Here is a 26,835-nt window from a genome sequence, read left to right as displayed (position 1 = left end):
CTAACCTAAGCTTGTGGTCTTAGAAGTCTGGGAACCTCTCACCCAAATCTGCCTTTAGCGGCTGACATCAGAAGCATGGAACAAGCCTGCAGATGTGGACAATGGCGCCCTCTTGTGATGGACTTTGTCACATGCTGTTTGTTCCTGTCCTTGCTGCACAGCTGAAAAGACAATTTGTTCTTTTCCTAACTTCGCTGCAGATAGACAGGAGCAACTTGACCTGAGTCTGCGGATGACTTCAACACTCTCCCATTTAGACACTATCTTCTCTGCCATTATATTCTTGCATTCAGAAAGTACTAGTCTTTGCCGTAAATGAGTTGGGCTTTCAGTTCTGGTTTTAGGAACAATGGTTCACCTTCTTTACTCTCAGCCTCCATGTGGGGACCACTGTGAGAATGAGGTTAAAATAGTATGCAGCAGAGTGAAGCACCTTAGAGAAAAAAAGGATCCAGTAGACAAGGCTTTAGCATAAGGCCACTCTTTTTTTTTTCCAATTTTTATTAGGTATTTTCTTAATTTACATTTCAAATGCTATCCCAAAAGTCCCCTATTACAACCCCCCACCCCGCCCCCGCCGCTCCCCTACCCTCCCACTCCCACTTCTTGGCCCTGGTGTTCTCCTGTACAGGGGCATATAAAGTTAGCAAGACCAAGGGGCCTCTCTTCCCAATGATGGACAACTAGGCCATCTTCTGCTACATATGCAGCTAGAGACACGAGCTCTGGGGTACTGGGTAGTTCATAATGTTGTTGCACCTATAGGGTTGCAGATCCCTTTAGCTCCTTGGGTACTTTCTCTAGCTCCTCCATTGGGAGCCCTGTGATCCATCCAATAGCTGACTGTGAGCATCCACTTCTGTGTTTGCCAGGCCCCGGCATAGTCTCACAAGAGAGCTACATCTGGGTCCTTTCAGCAAAATCTTGCTAGTGTATGCAATGGTGTCTGTGTTTGGTGGCTGATTATAAGATGGATACCCAGTGCAGCAGTCTCTGGAAAGTCCATCCTTTCATCTCAGCTCCAAACTTTGTCTCTGTAACGCCTTCCATAGGTGTTTTGTTCCCAATTCTAAAAAGGGGCGAAGTGTCCACACTTTGGTCTTTGTTCTTCTTGAGTTTCATATGTTTTGCAAATTGTATCTTAGGTAATCTAAGTTTCTGGGCTAATATCCACTTATCAGTGAGTACATATTGTGCGATTTCCTTTGTGATTGGGTTACCTCACTCAGGATGATGCCCTCCAGATCCATCCATTTCCCTAGGAATTTCATAAATTCATTGTTTTTAAAAGCTGAGTAGTACTCCATTGTGTAAATGTACCACATTTTCTGTATCCATCCCTCTGTTGAGGGACATCTGGGTTCTTTCCAGCTTCTGGCTATTATAAATAAGGCTGCTATGAACATAGTGGAACTTATGTTATTATTACCAGTTGGAACATCTTCTGGATATATGCCCAGGAGAGGTATTGCTGGCTGTACTATGTCCAATTTTCTGAGGAACTGCCAGACTGATTTCCAGAGTGGTTGTATAAGCTTGCAATCCCACCAACAATGGAGGAGTGTTCCTCTTTCTCCACATCTTCACCAGCATCTGCTGTCACCTGAATTTTTGATCTTAGCCATTCTGACTGGTGTGAGGTAGAATCTCAGGGTTGTTTTGATTTGCATTTCCCTGATGATTAAGGATGCTGAACATTTTTTCAGGTGCTTCTCAGCCATTCGGTATTCCTCAGTTGAGAATTCTTTGTTTAGCTCTGTGCCCCATTTTTAATGGGGTTATTTGATTTTCTGGAGTCCACCTTCTCGAGTTCGTTATATATATATATTAGATATTAGTGTCCTATCAGGTTTTGGATTGGTAAAGATCCTTTCCCAATCTGTTAGTGGCCTTTTTGTCTTATTGAAAGTGTCTTTTGCCTTACAGAAGCTTTGCAATTTTATGAGGTCCCATTTGTAAATCCTCAAACTTACAGCACAAGCCATTGCTGTTCTATTCAGGAACTTTTCCCCTGTGCCCATATCTTCAAGGCTTTTCCTCCCTTTCTCCTCTATAAGTTTCTATGTCTCTGGCTTTATGTGGAGTTCCTTGATCCACTTAGACTTGACCTTAGTACAAGGAGATAGGAATGGATCAATTCACATTCTTCTGCTTGATAACCACCAGTTAAGCCAGCACCATTTGTTGAAAATGCTGTCTTTTTTTCCCTAAATGGTTTTAGCTTCCTTGTCAAAGATAAAGTGACCATAGGTGTGTGGGTTCATTTCTGGGTCTTCAATTCTATTCCATTGGTCTACCTGTCTGTCGCTATACCAGTACCATGCAGTTTTTTTTGTTTTTTTTTTTTTTTATCACAATTGCTCTGTAGTACAGCTTTAGGTTACGCATGGTGATTCCACCAAAGGTTTTTTTATCATTGAGAAGAGTTTTTGCTATCCTAGGTTTTTGTTATTCCAGATGAATTTGCAAATTGTCCTTTCTAATTCGTTGGAGAATTGAGTTGGAATGTTGATGGGGATTGCATTGAATCTGTAGATTGCTTTCAGCAAGATAGCCGTTTTTACTATATTGATCCCACCAATCCATGAGCATGGTCTTTCCATCTTCTGAGATCTTCTTCAATTTCTTTCTTCAGAGACTTGAAGTTCTTATCATACAGATCTTTCACTTCCTTAGTTAAAATCACGCCATGGTATTTTATATTATTTGTGACTAATGTGAAGGGTGTTGTTTCCCTAATTTCTTTCTCAGCCTATTTATCCTTTGTGTGGATAGAGGCCATTGATTTATTTGAGCTAATTTTATATCCAGCTACTTCACTGAAGCTGTTTATCAGGTTTAGGAGTTCTCTGGTGGAATTTTTAGGGTCACATATATACTATCATGTCATCTGCAAATAGTGATATTTTGACTTCTTCCTTTCCAATTTGTATCCCCTTGACCTCCTTTTGTTGTCTAATTGCTCTGTCTAGGACTTCAAGTACTATGTTGAATAGGTAGGGAGAAAGTGGGCAGCCTTGTCTAGTCCCTGATTTTAGTGGGATTGCTTCCAGCTTCTGTCCGTTTACTTTGATGTTGGATACTGGTTTGCTGTAGATTACTTTCAACATGTTTAGATATGGGCCTTGAATATTTGATCTTTCCAAGACTTTTATCATGAATGGGTATTGGATTTTGTCAAATGCTTTCTCAGCATCTAACGAGATGATCATGTGGTTTTTGTCTTTGAGTTTGTTTATATAGTGGATTACATTGATGGATTTCCGTATATTAAACCATCCCTGCCTCCCTGGAATGAAGCCTACTTGGTCAGGATGGATGATTGTTTTGATGTGTTCTTGGATTCGGTTGTCCCTTGCTCTAGGTAAAGGGACACTATAGCCAAGTGGCACACAGATGAGGAGGAGTGCAATCATTCTTAACAATTCTTTGTTCAAAATTAGTCAAAATTTTGTCAAGGAAAATTAAACATTTACTCTGCACATTTACCAGATTCTTCTGTGTGTGTCTGTATCTAGACCAGATAATGAGCAGCCAGTGGAGCACTGGGCCACACCTTGACCAGAACTGTTCAGATCTGCATATACTTGGCTCACTAACTAAACTTTGGTCTCACTTCAGAACATCAAAGGTGGACCTATGAGGTCATGAGGAATGCGGCCTCAAATTTGTTTATCCTTCCCAGTGTCTGCTTCCCACCCTTAATTCATCTCTGTCTCCTGAGGGTGAGCCACGGAACCTGGCTTGGATCACAGGTTATAAGCCCCAAGTTCTGTGGTCAGCGGCAAACCTTGGTCTCCAGATTCTCATTACAGTGTATGTTATACCTCTTGAAATAGTGAAGGGAAATCCACACAAAACCAGCTTCAGCCTAAAGCATCTCTTAGGGTACAAGGGCCAGGTTTTTCTTTGTGTCTCAGCATTGTTTTGTGTGCTTACATTCAGTCACAATAAGTACATGGCCTTTCTTAGTCCTGGGTATGGTAATGTAAAGCCATCTCTTGGGGGCTTGTGTGTCTGTGGCTTTGGGATGTCACAGGTCCTGTAAGCTACAAGTTTTCCCCTAGGGCTGTGAAAGTGTGTGTGAGGGGTGGGTTGGTTTTCTTGCCAGGGTAGGAACTGAAATTGAAGCTGAAAATGAACCGCCTCAACACTAAACATGCACACATCCTACTGCAGAAAGAAAGGCAGCCACAGCCCTGGGGTACTGGCATGCCAACTCTCACTCCTCACTCCCTCCATGTCTCTGCTGTGCATTTAAAGCCCAAAGCTCCCAAATACTCTCTGTGTGGCTTTGTTCATAGTCTGTGGATTGGATTGAGCTTGAGTGCTGTCATCTCTTCCTAAGAAGTAGCATCTACGTGATGGAGTTTTCATGGAGATTTGAATAAATAAGGCAGATAAAGGAAGACCTGGCATGAACTCTACCTGGCCCCTATGTTTAATAGATGACAATTGTTGTTATTATTTCTAAATTATATGCAGTATATTATTTCTAAATTTTATGCAACACAAAAGAACTTTTTAATGGCAACAATTAGGTGATAAAATAAATTAGTTAAAAAAATCAGGTCTCTGTAGTAAGATGCTTGCTGTGTAAGAGAACCTGAGTCCAAATCCCAGATGTCCAAAAGTGTAGGTGTGGCCATGTGTGCACCTATAGCCTAAGCACTGTGCAGACAGAGACAGTAGGGAGGCTGGGGCTTGCAGACTGACAACCTGGCTCTAGGTTCAGTGAGAGAGTGCATCTCAACAGGACAGTGAAAGTGACTGAGCAGAATATGGATGCCTAGTGTCTCCACTGTCTTCTCAGTACCTGCAGACCATTGACTGTCTCCCTACACCTATCTCACCTACACCTACACACACACACACACTTCACACATATACCACATATGCACACAAACATCGCATACCACACACACAGTACATAGATATATCTCAGGTACACACACAAACAACACAAAGCAGATCACACACACACATACACACACATCACCACACACAGTATGCACACATACCTCATAGAAACACACACACACAGAGCACATATTACACACATCAACACACACACACAGAACACAAAGCACATATTACACACATCAAAACACACACACAGAACACACAGCACATATCACACACATCAAAACACACACATAGGCCCACACATAAAACCCTTTATTATTTTATTGTGCTTTTTGTTAAATCTGAGCATGTAAGCCTTCACAATTTAATATTTTAGTGCCATCCAACTCACTGCTGGGAAAACCCTGTGAAGGGTTGGGTAGAAGACGATGTCAGGCCTTAACTACACTTGCTGTTTAGATGGTTTTCAGAGCCCATCTCAAATGCCAGGATTAGGAGCACTGAGAACCTGAGGTGATCTCAGACAGCTGTAGAGCCAATCTGTGTCATAATGCTCTGAACTGCTAGACAGCCTGTACCAGGGCACTCTGTCACTCAGCTGCCCATCCAAGCTCGCTCCTTGCCCCTGATTCAACCAGGCCAGCTAAACGAAGGGCTGCAGCCATGACCTTTGCCTTGCCAGACAGTGGTGCTAGAGAGTGAAATGGAACAGAGATTATTACTGTATGATGCTGCTGCTTCAGTCTTGTGCCCTGAAGCCAATTTCTGGAAATAAAAGAAGATATTTCACATTTGTTTTTTTTTAAGAGTTTTATGGACCTCCTGATGTAATGACTCAGTGGGTAGAGCTACTTCCCATCAAGCCAGACTGCTAGAGGTCAATACCTGGACTCCCACATATCAAAGGAGGAAAGCAACTCTGTCCTATGACCATATCTATACTGTGGCACATGGACATAAGGGCACGCACACATGCTATAGACAGACAGGCAGGCAGGCAGGCAGGCAGGCAGGCAGGCAGGCAGGCAGATAGACATCATAAGAATCCAATAGGCTTTCTTTTTGACATAAGGATTCTGAGGCTAGTCCTTTGCTGAACATGCAGGGAGATTAGAAACGTGAAGGGTTCTTCTAATTTAGCACCAGGCAGTCTCTTGATGCTCTAGCACTGGCTTCTAAGAGTTCACCCTTTAGTTAGGTCCAAGTTTGTGACCTGCTGGTGGCAAAGAGCACATGTGGAAGGAAATATGGGGAAAAGAGGAGGGGAGGAGGGGATGAGGGGAGGAGGGGAAAAGGGAGAGAGATGCAGCTAGCCATTGTAAGGAACTATAAAACAGGGGGTGAGATCAGAGTGTGACACAGATGTGAGGTCAGCAAAGGACCACACTTTGCATGGGAGGTCAGATAAGCCTGCACTCCCTGTAACACACCAAACTGCATCAGAGTGGTAATGCTGTTGGGAGATCAGGCAGAGTAAGAAAGGCAGACACTCCAGGCAGCAAAGCCATGCTGCCCTAGCTGACATCAGTATCCTGCTTTGCATCAGAGTGGAATCCATAGCCTTCCTGTGTCCTTCTCCACCTCCACCATGCTCAGTGGACTGTGGCCCTCCACCCTTGGTCCTTCAGTTCTACTATACCCATCCTGTGCTCTGACCTAAGAGTCTTTTGCTTAGGCTCTTCCTGCCTGGTACATTTTCCATCTGCTTTACTCACTTCTCTGCCATCTTCAGATATTTTCCTACTTAAAACTGACTTACTAACTTGTCTTCATGATTCCTTGGAGTAACGATGTAATTTTACTGATGGTGGGTCTTCAGCCTCCTGGCTTCCATGTCCATGGGAAGGCAAAAGTTTTCCTTGTTATCAGCCTCACCCAGGTGAGCCTCTAGGGTACACAGCACTTGGGGGATATTTATGGGATCACAAATGAATCAGTCACCTGCTACTCATCAATCCAGTCTGTAGTGAGGGTAGACCTCCAAGGATCCCTAAGTTTCAAGCCTGAGAAATAACACACGTGTTCAAGGTAGTCAGGAACCCCATCGCGGCAGGTGAGTGAATTCATGATGTAGTAACCTACCTGACTTTTGCAGAAGACTGCAGACCAATGGATAAGCCATGAAGATACCAGAAAACATACATAGAAGTGTGTCTTCACTGGAAATAGCAGTAAATGTGCAAGCAAGACCATAGTGGACATTGGAGCTAAAACAGAACAGTATTTGCTAATGACAACTCACACGAATGGATATGTTGTCTCCTTGTGGTTCTGGAACTCTGTCCTGTGTTTATGTCCTCTCTACATCCTGGCAGTGCTCTGTGTGAGGCTCACCTTGGTATCTGGTAACCCATATGCATACCTTGAGTCTTGTTTCAAGATTGTTTAATAAGCATGTAAATAGCACTTCACAATTTAGTTGTGACATTGTGGGTAGACAACATACAAAATATAGATAAGGCCTGTTTCCTGGCAGTATCATCCAGGTGAAATTCTTAAAGACAGACCTTCTACATGTCTTATTCAATCCACCCTCCAACCCCTGACCTGGCAGGGTTCAGGGATATTTCAGCAGTTTCCCAGATTCCCAATAGCACCCGGGTTTTTCTTCCAGTCTTTCTCTATCTCTCCATCCATTTCTCTAGGGCCCCACAGCAACAGTAGGCTTCACCACTTCCTGTCTGATCCTCCAGGGCCTTGTCACAAGCCTGCCTGAACTGTGTCACTGTGACCTCCCAGTCTAGATAGAAAACAATGTGGTCTGGCCAACAACCACATATAAAGGAAACAGAACCCTCATCTGGCCAGGTTTGTGCAGAAAGACAGAGATAGTTGCCCGAGTATTGGAGCCCCATGCCCCTCATGAAGTCTTGGTGCCCAGGAAGCCTGAAGAGAGTTACTGAGATGCCACTGCCAAAATATTTGGCCAGCATATCCTGACTTGGTCCCCTTTGAAGTCTTTCTCTGCCTAGAAATTGTCCTTTTGTTCTCCTCCTGCATGAAGGCTGCCAGCCCTACTGAGGTTGGAAGTGGCACCAGAACATTCATTCATTAAACACAACCATTCATTAAACATCCTTGCATCTACTAAAATGTACTTAGATCTCTGATAGTGTCTGCTAAATAGCTCCGGGTCTCAAGCTTATGCAAGTTGTGGTTAGTTAGTTAGTTAGTTAGTTAGTTAGTTAGTTTTTATGGCCATGAGAATATGAATTTAGACCACAAGCCCTTCAAAGGGTGCTTCTTGGTACATTGCATAAAGTATGTGCTTCATTCTTGGGTTCACTGAGGCTATCCAATACTTCCCTGCATCTCTCAGGCCAGAGACGTGCTGTGATGTTTTAATCCTACTAATCTGAGTTATAACCCCACTAAAACTAAGAGAAAATGCAGAGTGCCCAAGCAAATGAAAGCAACATGCTGACAATAGAGCATGGTCTGATGTCATTACCCAAAGCAATACAAGTGACTGTGTGGAGTTGAAGCAGAGTCTTCTCAAACAAGCACCTTACCCAACTGGAAGTCTTTTTGACATGTAAAACCAACTCTTCCCCACACCAGAAAACACACATGTAGGGGCTTCTCCTGATGTATTACAGTGTTTTAAAGGGCTGTATGTTTCAGAATTCTAGTAGGGTATGAATCATCTTAGTTACTGTCATGATTGTAAATGGAATAACTGAAGAAGCCATGAATTCCTTGTGCTTGCTTGTTTAGGAGTTTTGCTAAGCCTAGAACAAAAGTGAACATCAGACACTGCCTTGTAAGGCACATGCCAAGACACTTTGAGGGCAGTATTACTGCAGTAAAGTGAACTTACCATGCATTCCTGTTGGATAGTTTGTAATCCTACCAAATTCTGTAAAATACTCAAAGGATGCAGTCCTCTAATAGGACTGTAGAATGAGGAATTCAAGACGATGTAGACTATCTTATTGGTCACAGCTTGCAACCAACAGATTAGTGTTCAAATCTAATGTTTAACCTCAGGATAAATGAACCTCTGGAGATCGCTATGACCAGAGTGGTGGACATTGCCATAACCACAGGTGAAGGAGGTTGCTATAACCACATAGTGTCAAAACTTTAGACCAGACCACTAAAAGGGTTGTGTTTCTTACAACCAAAACCAAACTCTGGATCTCAATATATTAAACACTTTTATCCTATATTGTCAATACTGATTTGTCCAGAATAAGAAATAGTCAAAAGGCCATGGGGACCTGGGAAGATCCACATACAGGGCTCCCATATGGAACTTCATTGAGCTCCTAACCTAGCAGGAAGAGGCCAAGAGTTTAATAGAAAAAGCTTAAATACATCCTATGGTCATGCCTGACTGTACTGAAGATGTATCAGAAATATAATAAGGTCCCAGAACAAACAGCATCCAGCAGAAGTGACATGCTAAGATGGGCCATGAACAAGAAGAGGCCCTTCCCATTGATGAAAACCATGAAGATGGGACCATGCTGCTGAAAAAAGAAAAGAAAGAAAAAAAAAAACAAACAGATAGGTGTCAGCAGGAACTAACAGGTGTGTTAATTTGCTATTGCTTTCTTGAATTGCAGGATAACTTCTTTTTTCTACAAAACAGAAGGAAGAAGTGAATAATTTAAATTCATATGCCTCAAGGAGGACTTGAAAACATGCCAGGGATCAGCCTGCTGGCATCTGCACAATATCCAGGGTGTCTTCTAAGAAAGAAGAAACCACAGACCATAGCAGGAAATTCGAACTTAACAGAATCTTTTCAGATTTGCTTCTTCACTGAGGATCTAGAAGGTTCTAATGAACATTCACAGTTTCCTAAGAAGAGAGGAGCCCCTACCCCTCCCTGGCAACCCCTGGATCTGTCACCAAGAGCCCACTTAGTCAGCTCTGTGTCGAATGCTGCTATTGAAAGCAGTACCTAGAAGATTCCAACAACTACCACAAGCTACCAATAAACGTTTTATGAGTGGGATCTAACAGAGTCCTCATCCCAAACAACCCCTCAATGCCATTATTTAAATGAATACATTATTAGGATCCAAAATAGAAAAGTACCATGAAATTATCCCAAATGAACAAAAATGTTCAAATGTGACTCCTCTATTTTTAAGCATGAGAGACATGTTGCCTTAAGGTCAGTCTTATCCTAAACAGAGAGAACTCCTCTGTTATTCTTTTCTGAAATTCCAGCCGGGGGCCTCAGGATCCTTCTTAACTCTGTGCTCCAGGTATGATATAGCAGATGATCAGAAAACATTAGTCGAAACCCAAATGGCACTTGGTTTTACTTGGCTTAAGATGGAAGAAGCTAAGACAATGGAAAAGGGAGTCTGTTCATCCTGCATCCTCCTCCTCTTTTGAGGGAGGGTCTCTTGTGTCTCAGACTAGCCTTGAATCTATTATTAAAGCTAGCCAAAGATCTTCAACTTCTGTGTCTCCTGCCTCTACCTCCCAATTCTTTGATTACAGGCCTGCACCATGACACTCAGGTATGTGATGCCGAGGTTCAAACCCAGAGACTCATGCACATTAGGCAAGCAGTCTACCAATGGAGTTTTCCCCATAGCCACAGAAAAAGAAATTTTTGAGCCACATAATTTTTGTACAATGGCTTCCGTTAATGAAAGGCTTACTATGTTCCAAATACTATGGTCTGAATCTAAAATGCCTAAACTTATTTTATCCTTAACATCACTCAGTGCAGAAGGTGGCATTAGCTTTCCATCTATATAAGTGTGATACTATAGACCAGGAAACAAAAAGGGAAATAGAAAAGAATGCACAGATGAAAATTCCACAGTTGGTATTTGAACCCACATATCCCGTTTCAGAGACTAGAAAGGGGGAAATATTAAAATAATAATAAAAATCTAATTGGAATGACAAGTAAGAAGAGAAAGGAAACAATATGATGTTTCTCTACCATCACAATCAGCTTTGATTTGAAAATGTCTTTGATCACAAAGACATGTTTGTATAGGTGTGTAGTGCTATTATTTATTGTATACCACTTCAGATAATATAGATGTGTACACACACACACACACATACTTTTGCATATTAACAACTTATAGCAACAAAGTGGACACGAGTGAACCTTTTTTTAAGACATGAGGAAACACTGCAAAATTTGACCTTTTACAATTATCCTACTAAAAGTCCACCTACTGAAGGAAAGATGAGGGTAAATGTCAGACAGCAAATCACAGACTACTGAAAAGGTTACAGCACAGCAAAGCATCCCCACACTGCTTTAGCTCAAGATGTGGTAATAAGGAACTTAATTTATTCTGATTAAAAATTCTTCTTGTGGGGATATGAAAGTCTATTTTCATGGACAACAATTAGGACCCAAATGCTAAGTTCAAGATTTATTTCCTGAATGGCATCATCAAGATTCCTCTCTAGGGGTTTAGAAGAAACATCCACGATGTTCTTGTGTTTCCTAAAGGGCATGTCTGTCCACCCACCTCTGTACACTCTCCCTACTGTTTGCCAACAAGGAAGAATAGCCCCTGCTGCCAAATTGACATGAGAAAAAAAGATTCTGTATATACATGACTGTGGTCTGAATATTTTTGTCTGCCTCCCAAATGCAGGTGTTAAAATCTGAACCACAAGGCAGAGCTGTCTGGAGAGATAATTGTGATGGTCAACATGGATTATCAGCTTAACCAAACTTTGGATACACCTATGTTGAAGTATCAAGATTAGACTAACGTAAGTAAGGAGACTCATATTAAGTGTGGATGGCATGATTTCATGTGCTGGAATCCCAGACTACATAAAGAGAAATGGGAGCAGAGCATGGACATTCATCTCTCTGCTTCATAAGTGTGGACTAAAAGTGATCTGCTGTCTTATACTCCAGCCACCTCCAGATGGTGAGTGCAGATACACTCCTGCAATCACAATCACAAGATAGGGAGTGTCGATACACTCCTGAATCAACAGTGAACACAGACACACTACTGCAACCATACACAGTGACACAGACATACTCCTGCAATCACACACAGTGACACAAATATATTCCTGACACCAAAGAGAGTATGCACAGATACTCTCCTGCAACCACAGACAGTGACACAGATATCCTCCTACCACCACAGATACACCTTGCCTCTTTGTGTTTGTCAGAATGTCAAGAAAAGAAAGGAAACCAGAAGCCTGGAAAGTATTAGTAATGAACAGAGTCAGAGAGGTCATGATAGATATCCCAGAGAATAGCATGGCCCCATCTACCATACAAGGGCACAGTAAACAAGGGTGTTCATGAAGCAGGAAATGGTCTCTCCCCAAACTTACTCCTCTCTAGAGTGTAGAAAGTGCAGGTGCTATTTATAAGCTGCTCACTTTAGTGACATTGTTTAATAGCAGCACAAACAGACTGAAATAAACCTTTCTCCTGGTTTTTTTTTTCCACATCACAGGTAACACTGTAATTACTTATGATAATTGCTGTTAGTGTTTGACCTCTTTCCTTTTCCATGAAACAAAATGGCTTCCAACATGTCATCTTTGAGAGTTTGAAATATATTTCTTGTAGACAGGATATGAATCACAATCTCTGTCATCCACTCAATGTAATTAACTATAAAAAATAGCATGATATTTAAAAAGAATAATCACACTGCTGGATAGCGTAAAGTTAGTTACACACAAATCTCTGTAAAAGTTGATTCCAAAACAAGAGACAGTTTTTGGTTATGACCAACCTTATCACCAGAATGTGTGTGTGGCTCTTCAAAGTTGGTTCTGCTGGGATCTAGAACTAAAAGGCTTTAAGTAAAGTGTGTGGTTGAATATGATAATTGAAGCAGCTATAGCAGATGGAGCAGGTCCACTTTTGAAGATTATATGCAGTCACTAGACATGGCTGTTTGTAACAAAATCTAAAAACTGTATGCGATTAAGTGTACTTAAATAAACACATAAAAGATTTAAAAATTGAAAATGATCTCTAGAAAGTTCTATAGGTACAAACATGAGATAAAAGAAAAAGTCGGCACCAGCACCGGGTCACCATGGGCACAGAGTCAGCAGACACCCCCAAGGTCCCTAGAGGACTCTCCATGTGATCTTATGACCACCTGTGAGTGGAACACAACTTCCTTTCCAGTCCAATCGCTCGAAGCCTGAGACAGCATTAGGGAAGCAGAAAACCCGGCCTGACCAGGGTCACAAGTCCCTTCCGGTCTGTGCCAGCACCTGGTCACCTTGGGCATGGAGTCAGTGGAGACCCCCAAGGTCCCTAGAGGGCAGGTTCTGAGACAAACCCCATTTCGGGCTCCAGACATCCGGCAACTTCCCTGCCAGAGGAGAGATGTCCGCCCCAACCGGGAGGGCTTTGCCTGAGAACCTGGGGGAGCCATCTTGGTTCCGGGATCCCTCCAAGACTAGTCTGCGCAGGTGAGAGTGTGGACTACAGAAGTTAACAGCTTTTGGGACAGGCCAAAGTGACACAGCTTCTGGGAAAGGCCCTGTTTTGGGCCTTCATCTTCTGCCAGGGGGCAGGTCCGAATACCAGATATCTGTGGACCTTTCCTGTAAGAGGAGAGCTTCCCTGTAGAGAGTGCTCTGACCACTGAAACTCAGGAGAGATCTAGTCTCCCAGGTCTGCTGATAGAGGCTAACATAATCACGAGAGAAACAAGCTCTAACCAGAGACAACTATAACAACTAATGCCAGAGATTACCAGGTGGCGAAAGGCAAAACTAAGAATCTTACAAACAGAAACCAAGACCACTCACCATCATCAGAACCCAGCACTCCTACCTTACCCAGTCCTGGGCACCCCAACACACCCAAAAAGCTAGACCCAGATTTAAAAGCATATCTCATGATGATAGTAGAGGACACCAAGAAGGACTTTAATAACTCACTTAAAAAAATACAGGAGAACACTGCTAAAGAGTTACAAGTCCTTAAACAAAAACAGGAAAACACAACCAAACAGGTAGAAGTCCTTAAAGAAAAACAGGAAAACACATCCAAACAGGTGAAGGAAATGAACAAAACCATAGTAGACCTAAAAAGGGAAGTAGACACAATAAAGAAAACCCAAATGAGGCAACTCTGGAGATAGAAACCCAAGGAAAGAAATATGGAACCATAGATGCGAGCATCAGCAACAGAATACAAGAGATGGAAGAGAGAATCTCAGGTGCAGAAGATTCCATAGAGAACATCAGCACAACAATCAAAGAAAATGCAAAATTCACACGTTATCTTTCAACAAATCCAGCCCTTCAAAGGATAATAACAGAAATAAAGCAATACAAGGATGGAAACCACGCCCCAGAAAAAACAAGAAAGCAATCCTTCAACAAACCTGAAAGAAGACAGCCACAAGAACAGAATGCAAAATCTAACAACAAAAATAATAGGACGCAACAATTACTTTTCCTTAATATCTCTTAATATCAATGGACTCAATTCCCCAATACAAAGACATAGATTAACAGACTGGCTACACAAACAGGACCCAACAGTTTGCTGTTTACACAAACCCATCTCAGAGAAAAAGACAGACACTACCTCACAATGAAAGGCTGGAAAAAAATTTTCCAAGCAAATGGTCTGAAGAAAGAAGCTGGAGTAGACATTCTAATATCTAATAAAATCGACTTCCAACCCAAAGTTATCAAAAAAGACAAGGAGGGGCATTTCATACTCATCAAACGTAAAATCCTCCAAGAGGAACTCTCAATTCTGAATATCTATGCTCCAAATGCAAGGGCAGCCACATTCATTAAAGAAACTTTAGTAAAGCTCAAAGCACACATTGCACCTCACACAATAATAGTGGGAGTCTTCAACACCCCACCTTCATCACTGGGGTAGACAATGCTGCCCACTTTCTCCATACCTATTCAATATAGTATTTGAAGTCCTACTCAGAGCAATTCGACAACCAAAGGTGATCAAGGGGATACAATTTGGAAAGAAAAAGTCAAAATATCACTTTTTGCAGATGATATGATAGTGTATATATAACTGACCCTAAAAATTCTACCAGAGAACTCCTTAACCTGATAAACAGTTTCAGTTAAGTATCTGGATATAAAATTAACTCAAACAAGTCAATGGCCTTTCTGTACACAAAGGATAAACAGGCTGAGAAAGAAATTAAGGAAAGAACACCCTTCCCAATAGTCACAAATAATATAAAATACCTTGGCGTGACTCTAACTAAGGAAGTGAAAGATCTGTATGATAAGAACTTCAAGTCTCTGAAGAAAGAAATTAAAGGAGATCTCAGAAGATGGAAAGATCTCCCATGCTCATGGATGGGCAGGATCAATATAGTAAAAATGGCTATTTGCCAAAAGCAATCTACAGATTCAATGCAATCCCCATCAAAATTCCAACACAATTCTTCAATGAATTAGAAAGGGCAATCTGCAAATTCATCTGGAATAACAAAAAACCTAGGATGGCAAAAACTCTTCTCAATAATAAAAGAACCTCTGGTGGAATCACCATGCCTAACCTGTACTACAGAGCAATTGTGATAAAAAAAAAAAAAACTGCATAGCAACAGACAAGTAGACCAATGGAATAGAACTGAAGACCCAGAAATGAACCCACACACGTATGGTCACTTGATCTTTGACAAGGGAGCTAAAACCATTTAGGGAAAAAAAAGACAGCATTTTCAACAAATGGTGCTGGCAAAACTGATGGTTATCATGTAGAAGAATTCGAATTGATCCATTCCTATCTCCTTGTACTAAGGTCAAATCTAAGTGGATCAAGGATATCCACATAAAACCAGAGACAGTAAATTTATAGAGGAGAAAGTGGGGAAAAGCCTTGAAGATATGGGCACAGAGGAAAAATTCCTGAATAGAACAGTAATGGCTTGTGCTGTAAGATCGAGAATTTACAAATGGGACCTCAAAAAATTGCAAAGCTTCTGTAAGGCAAAAGACACTGTCAATAAGACAAAAAGGCCACCAACAGATTGGAAAGGATCTTTACCTATCCTAAGTCAGATAGGGGACTAATATCCAATATATATAAAGAATTCAAGATGGTGAACTCCAGAAAAATCAAATAACCCCATTAAAAATGGGGCACAGAGCTAAACAAAGAATTCTTACCTGAGGAATACTGAATGGCTGAGAAGCACCTGAAAACATGTTCAGCACCCTTAATCATCAGGGAAATGCAAATCAAAGCAACTCTGAGATTCCACTTCACACCAGTCAGAATGTCGAAGATCAAAAATTCAGGTGCTGGCGAGGATGTGGAGAAAGAGGAACACTCCTCCATTGTTGGTGGGATTGCAAGCTTGTACAGCTACTCTGGAAATCAGTCTTGTGGTTCCTCAGAAACTGAGCATAGAACTACCAGAGGATTCCACAATACCTCTTTTGGGCATATATCCAGAAGATGTTCCAACCGGTAATAAGGACACATGCTCCACTATGTTCATAGCAGTCTTATTTATAATAGCCAGAAGCTGGAAAGAGCCCAGATGCCCCTCAACAGAGGAATGGATACAGAAAATGTGGTACATTTACAAAATGGAGTACTACTCAGCTATTAAAAAGAATGAATTCATGAAATTCCTAGGCAAATGGATCTGGAGGTCCATTTGCCTGGAGGTCACCATCCTGTGTGAGGTAACCCAATCACAAAAGAACTCACCTGATATGTACTCACTGATAAGTGGATATTTGCCCAGAAACTTAGAATACCCGAGATAAAAGATTCCATTTCCAAAACACATGAAACTCAAGAAGAACGAAGACCAAAGTGTGGACACTTTGCCCCTTCTTAGAAATGGGAACAAAACACCCATGGAAGGAGTTACAGAGACAAAGTTTGGAGCTGAGATGAAAGGATGGACCATCTAGAGACTGCCATACCCGGGGATCCATCCCATAATCAGCCTCCAAATGCTGAAACCATTGCATACACTAGCAAGATTTTGCTGAAAGGACCCAGATATAGCTGTCTCTTGTGAGGCTATACTGGGGCCTAGCAAACACAGAAGTGAATGCTCACAGTCAGCTATTGGATGGATCACAGGGCCCCCAGTGGAGGAGCTAGAGAAAGTACCCAAGGTGCTAAGGGGGTCTGCAACCCTGTAGGTGGAACAACAGTAAGAACTAACCAATACCTCCTAGAGCTGGTGTCTCTAGCTGCATTATGTATCAGAAGATGCCCTAGTCAGCCATCATTGGAAAGAGAGGCCCATTGGTCTTGCAAACTTTATATGTCTCAGTACAGGGGAAATCCAGGGCCAAGAAGTAGGAGTGGATGGGTAGGGGAGTGGGGGTGGGTGGGTGTGGGGGACTTTTGGGATAGCATTGGAAATGTAAATGAAGAAAATACCTACTTAAAAAAAAGAAAAAGTCAAGTAATCATTTGAACACATGCATGCACTCATTTGCATGTATACACAGGAACACACATAGGTGCATGTACACACCCACATAGTACACAGACACACAGGCACAAGCACATACATATAAATACATATGTAATGAGACTGAAACTATGAGTCTCATTAACCATCTATCTAAATATTTGTTCATGATTGTCTGCTTTTCATCAAACAAAGCAAAATATGTAAGTTTATATATTCTGTGAGTATTTATTGCTGAAGGCTCAATGTCACAGAAGGTTAGTACTACATAAACCTGTATGTTTGTCTGTGTTTTGTTATAAGAGATTCAGTTAAAAAAATGTGTGAGTAACAAAAAATTTCTTTCTCCCCTGTACCTACATCCACTTGGAAGCAGATCTTCTATTGATAAGAGCCTTCCTCATCAGAGGCTGTGGTCTGCTTCAATGGAACCTTGAGTGCTGGGTACAGACCAAAGTTTCTTATTGAAAGATTAAACACAGTATGAGACTCCACCTCTAGCCAGTGGAGAGTAGCAATAATGGTGAGGGAGCTGTGCTTCACTCTTGACCCTGGCATTTCTATTCACAAGTTATTTATATTTTAAAAACTTGGTGTTTGTCTTATTTCCAAAATAAGTATATGGTTTTCATAAGCATGGTGTCTGAGTAAGTTAGATAATGGATGTGGTGGTATTGTCAAATTGACAGTCTTGAATCATCTTGGAAGGGACTCTCAATGAGGAATTGCCTATGGACAATTGCCTATGGGCCAGACTAGCCTATGAACATTTTTATGATAGATTATTTTAATTATGTTTATTAATGAGGGCAGACCCAGACTACTGTAGGTGGCACCATTCTCTGGGTTTGGGTCCTAGACTGTATGACTAGAGAAAGCAAGCTGAATAGGACCCATGCATGCACGCATGTCTCTCTGCTCTTCCTATGATGAGCTGACTCCAGTTCCTACAGTATTGACTTTTCTGCTGTAATGGACTATGACCTGGAATTGTGAACTAAAATAAACCTAACACCCCATAAGTTGCGCTCTGTTTTTGAAACAGCAACAGAAATGAAACTTTGGTAGAAAATGGGTGTGAGAGGCTGGCACAAGGTACATGCTCAGTAATCCTTTCTCCCAAACGTGTGATGTCTCATTCCAATTTAGGTTCTAGCAGTTTCATCCATAGGCCTAGAAGATGAGCTAGTTTCTTGTTCCTGTGTCTAAACACCAGACAAGAAGCAGCTTCAGGGAGGAAGGATTAATTTTAGCTCACGGCTTGAGGAGTATAATTCCATCATGGCAAGAATACCATGCTATGTTGTTGGATCCATCACATCATATTTGACCAAGAAACAAGGAACACTAATAAGGACAGACCAATGAACTCTGTGCTCTGCTTTCCAGTGATTCACTTCCTCCAGCAAGATCAGTGCTTGCAAATATCACAGGGAATTGGATGTGGGAGTTTGTCTGTAAATTGCTCAGAAATGGCACAAAATTGTGCTGTCAAGGAACCAAAGAATTACAGTGTTTGGGACTTTGACACAACTGTAATAAAAGCGTTCTTATTGAGTAGTAACTTTTAGGTACAATTTAAAAAGTCATAATAAATAAGTTTTGAGGATTCATATTAGTTACAAAAGAAGACAAACATGTAGTATGTGCGTATGCACACACAGACTTACATAAACGTGCATGCACATATATACATATGTATGAGAACATGCACACACACACACACACACACACACACACACACACACTGGATAGCCCTGGTACTATTCACATTTTGATACTAATTCCGCTTCCCCAGGAGGGGCTGCCTGGGATGAGGAGTGAATCACTACTCCGGTGACTTCTTGTGAGCCTTCCCCTAATGAATAAAGATTTCAAGGAACCAGTCACTGGGCATGTAGGTGGGATTTCTGGATCAGAGAAAGGGATGGCAGAAGAGGAGAGGGTCTTGGTTTGGGGGACAGCAGAGGAGCATGGAGGCCAAAATGTAGAAAGCAGAGCCTCTCAGGTCAGGTGGAAAATATGTTGGGATCTGCTACCTGAGAATTAACTTAGAATGGCTTACAAATTAGAATGCTAGTTGCTGCACCCAACAATTGTGTTAACTGTTGGTTCTAAACTAAGTTTGGGTGGTGTTTTCCTTCATGTGGTGCTCAACTGGGTTCCAGAGAGAAAGGTACAGAGGCAAAGCGTGGGTTTGTAAGAAGTGTACTCCCAAAATCTTGGGAACCTGGAAGTATGGGGCTGGTGTGGTAACAACCAGCCATGGGAACTTAGTGAGCCAGTTGGACAGATTTAGGACCTCCAGATCAGCGAGTCTGCCAAGATGAGAACAGGCAGGTCTGCCCACCAATGCAATGCAGGTGGTAGCATGAATTGCTTTTTAATATTCCATGCTACACGCTACACACACACACACACACACACACACACACACACACACACACACACCATGTTCCCATGTTCCCATGTTCCCTATCCAGGAAAACCATTTTCATTGTTAAGTGTTTTTAAACAGGTGTGGCAGAAAATTGAACACAGGTATAGGCTTATTTTGTTTTGATTTTTAGACATGGTCTCATGTAGCCCAGAGAATCTTACCATGTAGCCAAGGTGGACCTTAAGTTCCAGACCTTTCTCTAACTGCCAAGTGCTGATCTAACAGAAGTTTGCTACCACACAAGGCTCTAAAGCAAGTTGGACCAGGCAGTATCAATTATTTTGAGTACCTAGATGGTGGTTACAGCACACTCTAAATGATTTTCTTCTATATTCTAGGGTAGGAAGTCCCTGGTGAAACGAGATGCTGCAACTCACTTTGTCAGGGAACAACAGGAGCACAGGGAACAGCTTAAACATACCCTAGGCCATCTGAGGCCCATTACCGAGCAGACAGGAGGGGCATTCACACCAGCACAAGAGTTACCCTCCCCCTACCCAAGAAAGCTATCCAGAAAACAAGCTCCAAGGAAATGAGCAGGCTGTTCAGCATTATCAGCAATTGTTAGCCTCAGCAATGCAATTTAATCACCCAAAAAGTTGATATTAGGACTCTAAATGATCCAAGTTATCAGTTAACATACTTTTTATCATTGACACTTAAAAAAATAAGTCAGAAAATAATATGGCTTCAAGTGGAGAAATAAATATGCACTTCTGAGGGGCTCTGCTCTATCTGCGGCTTTCCTCCAGCTTTGGCTCTAACGACAGTCTCTCCCCGAGTTTTCTAATGAGCTCTGCTAGGTCTTCTGTGTTCTGTGATTTCTCTTCAAGGAGTTCATAACGGAGACTTGAGATGTCTTGCTTAATTTCCTTCAATTCCCCTGTGAAGAGGAAGAATAAAAAGAAGTTAACTATAAATAACAGATGAAGTTTTCTATGAATATGAAGTGTGAACCAATGATTCCAGGTTAGAATAAAGACAATCCTGACCATATTCAGAATCTTTTCAAAGGAAAAGCTTCCCAATCAGAAAAAAACCTTTCTATTTTACTCAGGGAAGAAAATTAATTACAGCAAAATTTTAGTTATCTGGAGACTTGGAGAGTTGTGGTAGCACAGCTCGCCTTTCCCAGACACCTCCAACAAGACCCCATAAAAATTACAATGTTTCATCTAGACCATGCAGTCTCTGGACAAAGAGCTTCTGCCCTACCGTTTTGTACCTTTGATGGATGTGATCACAGCAAATATTGATTATTACTTGACAAGATCTAGGATCTTTTGGAGACTGACTAGCATCTGGACTAGTAAGGGATTTATGTCTAAGTGCCATGGGAAGATTCATCTAACCTGTGGGCTGCGCCAGACTCTTGGCAAGAGTTCTAATGGGACAAAAGAGAGCGTGAGCCCAACACAGCCACTCATTTTGTTCTGCAGACATAGTATAAGAGCTGCCTCCCGTCCCTCCCATCAGCACAGTGGGCTGTCCACTTTCACTCTACTTCTCCAACATGGTGGACTGTCCCCTTAAACAGTGAAACAGAATAAATCCTCTTTTCCTTTCATTGCTTTGTAGGGCAGGCTGCTTCAGCAGTGGGAAAAGCTACTAACACAGTCAGAGAGAGCTTATTCTCTATGGCTTCCTGAGGCTCATCTACTGCATGCCCAGCTCTCCCTCTCTCTCTCTTACCGCCACATCTGCACACAGCCTTAACTCATACTGGAAAGCTTTTTCCTTATGGTCAACTCACCTTCATTCACCTCATCGCTCTCCTTATCAATCTGGGCCTGCAATACATATCTTTTAATGAGTCTCTTCATGATTTTCTAGACAAGACAAGGAGAAATCCACCTCAGCATTATGTTCATGCAAATATCTCATTTAGAATAGGGTTCTGGTCTACCTGCCTTTGGAAGTGATGGCTACCAAAGCACAGGTAATATTTAGCTCAAAAGGAGTATATGTCTCCATAATTTAGTTTTCTTATGAAAGCAATTCTCACATTATTTGAGCTAATGACTCAAAAGTTAATTCTCAAAAAAAAGGAAGATCATAGAGCAAACATTTAATTCTTTGTGCTCCTTCTTGTATTATTTGAAAGTAAAGCACAAACTTCCTGTCAGATAATTTATGCAGAACTCTTTGAGGAAGGATGGAGATAAAAAATGTCCAGTTCCCAATCCTACCAGGAATTGTAGAGACTGTTGATTGGTATAGTTGCTTTAAGAACCACCAGTTTCAATGAAATAAAGGTTCACTAGTGCCTTGGCTTGTGCATAACTATAAATATATATTAAATGTAAACTAATATGCAACAATTGTACAGAACATTCTTATATTACTACACCAAAACTTACTACATAAAATCCAAATTAAAAGGTAATTAATACAGTTCGGTGCTGAAAAAATTCACATGAGGATGTAGTTTGGTTTATAGATGCAATGTTTTAACATTGTAAAAACATAAAAATATGTTTTAATAGTATTGCTTACAAAAGGAAATATTAAGAGTCCACCAATAGTGAGGTTTTTCTTACAAAATTTTCATTTACTTATATAAAAGAATAAATCCATTAATAGTCACAGGAATATATGTCAGAGTGAAAGCACCCACTATAGAACAATTACACAACTTACTACTAACTCATGTGTATAACAGGACACATATGTTACAGAACATTAGCATTTATAAAGTTGTACATATGTGTACATATATACAAGCAGCAGATAGACTATTCACAAGTCTAACCTGTGGACCATCTTTATTTCACAGTGGGAGAATGTGAGGTAAATTTTGCTTTGGTTTTATTTTAAAATCTGTAAGGTTTTTATTTAAAATCGTGTATATGTATGTATATCTGTGTACACATATATATGCACATGAGTGTAGGTGCCCTTGAAGGTCAAAAGAGGTCAGATGTCCTGGAGCTGAAGTTATAGGTCATTTTAAACTGCCATGTGGATAATAGGAACTGAACTTGAGTCCTCCGTAAGAGCAGTTTGTGCTCCTAAGTTGAGTCACTTCTCTAGCCCCTCTGTCTTGTTTCATAAGGTTGGCCTTCCACAAAGAACCTAGGCTCTAAGCTATGTCATTGTCTATTTACATATTCTCCACTTGGAAAGTACCAGGCACATGACAGTTACTCCATAAGCACATGTTAAATGGATGAAACCTTTGATGTTGAAAAATATCTTGATACTTCATTTTAATTTAACAAAGTTCAGAGCTTGAAAACCTGAACTTAACCAACAGCTAGCTTTACATCTTTAAGTACTTTGTGCTTACCTGATATTGTCTTGGAGGGTTACTGAAACTATTTAAATGATAATCTTCTGAGCTCCTTGTACTTGATTGTTTGTTGTGTGCCAACTAAAAAGAGAATTAGAAATTCTAATTTAATTTGTATTGTCAACTAATGTGTGTGAGATTATTAGTTACTCATGTGAGCTAATGTCTGGTGCTGTTTGTCTTAATTTCATAGTACTGTTATATAAGATATAAGAATTGGTCCTGCTGGAGTCTTCAATTTCTGCTGCTACTGGAGATTGTGTGTGGAGCCCCTCAGACTTTGTGACTCTCACAATGTTCCCCTAAGAGTCATTTTTTAGCCTTGCAAGAGGTAGGTGTTTGGTACAAGAGGAAACAAACGTGCTGGGAACTTTGTGGTGATGCGAACATATCCTGTGTCTGATTGACAAACCTGCACCTGCCTGAGATGCTCACCAGAACACCAGGAGCCTCACCAAACAGAACTCAGATGCCATGGAAACTCTAATGAGCCCCTTTCAACTAGGAGCTCTGGACAGTGTCCCCTTCAGTTGTACTCCTCACAAAACTCCCATTGTGGTAGCACTTTTAAAGAAAGAAAATGAAGTTTGGCAACACATAACAAAATGTAGTAATGCTAAAAGCCTAACTGAGAACTCTTCGATGCATTTTTTTCTAGGAGGAAAAAATGATATTTTTCTCAAAGAAAAAATGATTTTGTTTTACTAATAAACATGAGGTCTTGAGAAAAACAGAATACTTCTCAATCTGTATATCATGGGAATAAGCCATCTTCCAATGAAATAAAACTCCAACAGTCAGAAAAGTCATTCATGCTTTAGATTCCCTAATAACATTTTAACATCATGCCTGGTTCCTAAGCCCTACATGTTGATAGCAGCCCCCTACCCCATTCAACAACCCCAAATTCCCCTAATCAAATGCATCCCCGTGGAGGGTCAATGAAAAAATCACTTCAACTAATAGTTCATAAGCAAGCAGGTATTAACTAATACCAATCCTTTTCTGGCTAGTTCTGCTTTGAAGACATAAATATGTTATTTTAGGACATAATATTATCATTTTCCAATACATCACATCAACACAACTAATAGTTATGTGAAAATTGAATCAGGCAATGAAATGTGTAAGAGAAAATGTACTCAATGTGCAAAGAAGCATTGTTACCACATGGTGGCACAAAATCCTACTTTATCATCTGGTTCCATGCTCAGCTGCCTAGCTGGGCTCTAAGTCTAGATATCTGTATAGCAGCAGGCTTGCCTTTTAGCACATACAAGGGAATTCAATTGCCAGTACGAAGAATATTTAAAATTTAGATATATGGGTACAACAGAGGCACAAAGGACTGAGTGTAAGCTTTGTTCTTACTGTCTGTAAATATTCACTCTCTCCAATTCAGAACAAAGCATAGATTGCTCTTTCAAAAACTTTGTGTTTTGTGCATTTCTGGAAGAAATGGAGATCAAATGCATGAAGCTACACATGCTAAGTAGGTGCTATTCCATGAACTACATATTAATCCCATTTCTGCATGGAGAGAGTTCTGGAAGCCCTCTTGACCTTGTAAGGATTAAATTACCAGAACTCAGGAAAAATCAAGGAGATAGAAGGGTAGAGGTGATAGTCTCAGGCCTCACCAGATGTAGATGTGAGATGGAGCACCGTGTGCATTGCTGGCATGCACCCTGTTTTACAGCTAAGTAGCTGTGTGTGGGTTGCATTTCAACTGCCACTTGTCTAAGACTAGAATTTAGTCAAAGTATTTTACCTACCTGAGCTCAGAGACTTCAGGTGCAGAATGGAGAAAATATTGCAAAAGAAAAGGTATGTCTATTCTATAGCTTGGAATGGTAGGTGCTGCCAATACCTGTTATTATTATTATACAGAGACATACATATGTACTATATGTTTTGAAGTCTGTTCATAGACAGCTCTGATCAGTTGATCCTAGGATACTCTGCAAACATTGCTTTTGATTCATGTGCCCAAGTCCATAGCTAAGAAATTTAGAGAAGTACATAATATTATTCCCCCATAATCTCCTAAAGTCGTGTCTTCCATTTCTTTAAACAGGTTTTTACCACACAGCCCTGGGAGGCCTAGGGCTCACTCTGTACACCAGGCTGGCCTTGGGCAGTAATCTTCCTGCAACTGCTACCTGAGCACTGGGATTAGAAGCTTGAACTCCCACACCCAACTTTCAAATACATATGTTTCCAGAACACTCTGTCATCTATTAATGTAAAAAGGAAAGATTGAGAATCTTACAAGGTCATGTAGAAAGGCAGTCCAGCATTTCTTCTGCTTGCTTCTATAGATGATTTACTTTTCAGTAGCTCCTGCCCTACGTAGTAGCTAAAACTACAAGTCCTAGATATAGAACCAGTTAAAATCAAAACAAAACAATATTCTCACTGAACCCAGGGCAGTAGATCAAACTACCCCAAAGGTATGAAACCCACTCTGACATCAACAGCCTGGTGACCTGTTTTGAGACAGGAAGCAGAGAAGGAACCCAGAGCATCACTCTGCATTAGCAGGTGTGTAATGGTGAGTGCCAGAGACTGATTTTCAATTACACTCTTTTTTGGCACTACGTGTCTAAAAAGCTGATGCTATCCTCTGTCAAAACCAGTAGGCACTCGAAATAAAACATGCAACAGATGATAATGAAAAGGTCTCCTCACTTAGTTTTGAAAAGAACTTTTACTTGGCTCACTCTATTGATTTTATGGTATGCCTGCAGTAAATGAGACAAGAGCCTTTCCATAGCTAATTAAAGACTGTAACTTCCAAGCAGTCAGACAGAGGTCTTGAATAAAACACAAACTGTCATTCTAGAGGCCGACTTTATGAAAGAATGAGCCGATCTATTGGGTAATGAAGACTGAACCATGGGTGTGTAAACCTGTACCTATAGGAGAAAGGCATGTTCCCAGAGAAACCTCCCTCAGCAACACTGGGAAAAGGTTATTTCCAATATAAATGGCTGATTTGAAATTAGTTTTTTAAATAAAATCATTTGAAACCAGAGTCTCACATGGTAAAGAAAATTGGCATTTATGTTGATTTGATCATCCAGTAAGCAAATGTCAAAGACAGTTCTCAAAGTTTGGGACATATCCAGAATTTCAGGTCATGTCACATGCAAAATAATGGGCTTTCTTATAACTGGTACACATGTGTTATCATGTGCTCTGCTCATTCTCTTCATTGTTGCTCTCTCTCACTCTCCCTCCACATGCTGTTTCCCTCAACACTGAGGGTTGGCTTGCCTACGAAAGAGGGAAAGACACAGAGATTGCCTAGGAGAAAGTCCAGCCCAGTGTCTAGAGTTCACAGGAGGTGGGGGAGAGGTGGGAGAGACAGAGCACCTCATAAGAACACAATCATAGCAAGAGAGGGACAAAGCTACAGTGAGAGGCTGCCAGATAATCACAGAATTAGCACTTTCTTGAAGAAAAACATGAATGTCACATGTCCATGGATGCCACAGTATACAACCACACGAAAAGGTCTTATTGTTAAATTGACATCAGAATCAACATCTCACTCCAAACTCCACAACTGGATCAACTATGATGTCTCTTGTGCTCCCTAGACATTCAAACCCTCTTCTTGACCTAGGGACTGGTTACCATGCCATGACCAAGACAACCTCACCAAGGAAAAGGAATGAGAAGAAGGCACTAACACAAAAATGGCAAAACATATGTCCCACCACGTGGCTTGCTTTGGAGCTTTTGTTTCTTTTAGTCTTCCTTTGAGACTCAGCCTGAGACATTCATGCAATTTGTGCAAATTCTTAGCAGGAGTGTAATGGGAAAATATATACTGATGTGTGTGTGTGTGTGTG

At 41.0% G+C, this 26,835-nt stretch overlaps 1 protein-coding gene and 1 long non-coding RNA gene across 7 annotated transcripts in view; one reads left to right on the top strand and one right to left on the bottom strand.

The window, feature by feature from the left end:
• Gm32014 (predicted gene, 32014) overlaps nucleotides 1-26,835 on the top strand; it is a 96,911-nt gene that overhangs the window by 40,009 nt on the left and 30,067 nt on the right. Inside the window, exon 4 of the long non-coding RNA NR_110513.1 lies at nucleotides 11,460-11,580. This is a non-coding gene — a long non-coding RNA (predicted gene, 32014). The remainder of the gene's footprint in view (nucleotides 1-11,459; nucleotides 11,581-26,835) is intronic.
• Trpc6 (transient receptor potential cation channel, subfamily C, member 6) overlaps nucleotides 20,228-26,835 on the bottom strand; it is a 136,886-nt gene continuing 130,278 nt past the window's right edge. For 2 of the 6 annotated variants that reach the window (NM_013838.2, NM_001282086.1), the window contains 3 exons: nucleotides 22,973-23,056; nucleotides 21,437-21,512; nucleotides 20,239-20,566 (listed from right to left, as the gene is read on the bottom strand). In NM_013838.2, coding sequence (NP_038866.2) covers nucleotides 20,415-20,566; nucleotides 21,437-21,512; nucleotides 22,973-23,056 — 312 coding nt within the window. In that variant the 3' untranslated portion in view covers nucleotides 20,239-20,414. Of the gene's footprint in view, nucleotides 20,567-21,436; nucleotides 21,513-22,972; nucleotides 23,057-26,835 lie in introns of all 6 variants that reach the window. The other 4 variants (XM_006509850.3, XM_006509849.3, XM_011242360.3 and 1 more) reach the window with 4 other exon arrangements.

This window comes from Mus musculus, chromosome 9 (assembly GCF_000001635.26).
Source record: "Mus musculus strain C57BL/6J chromosome 9, GRCm38.p6 C57BL/6J".
Taxonomy (NCBI): domain Eukaryota; kingdom Metazoa; phylum Chordata; class Mammalia; order Rodentia; family Muridae; genus Mus; species Mus musculus.
This window is presented reverse-complemented; position numbering and strand designations above follow the sequence as displayed.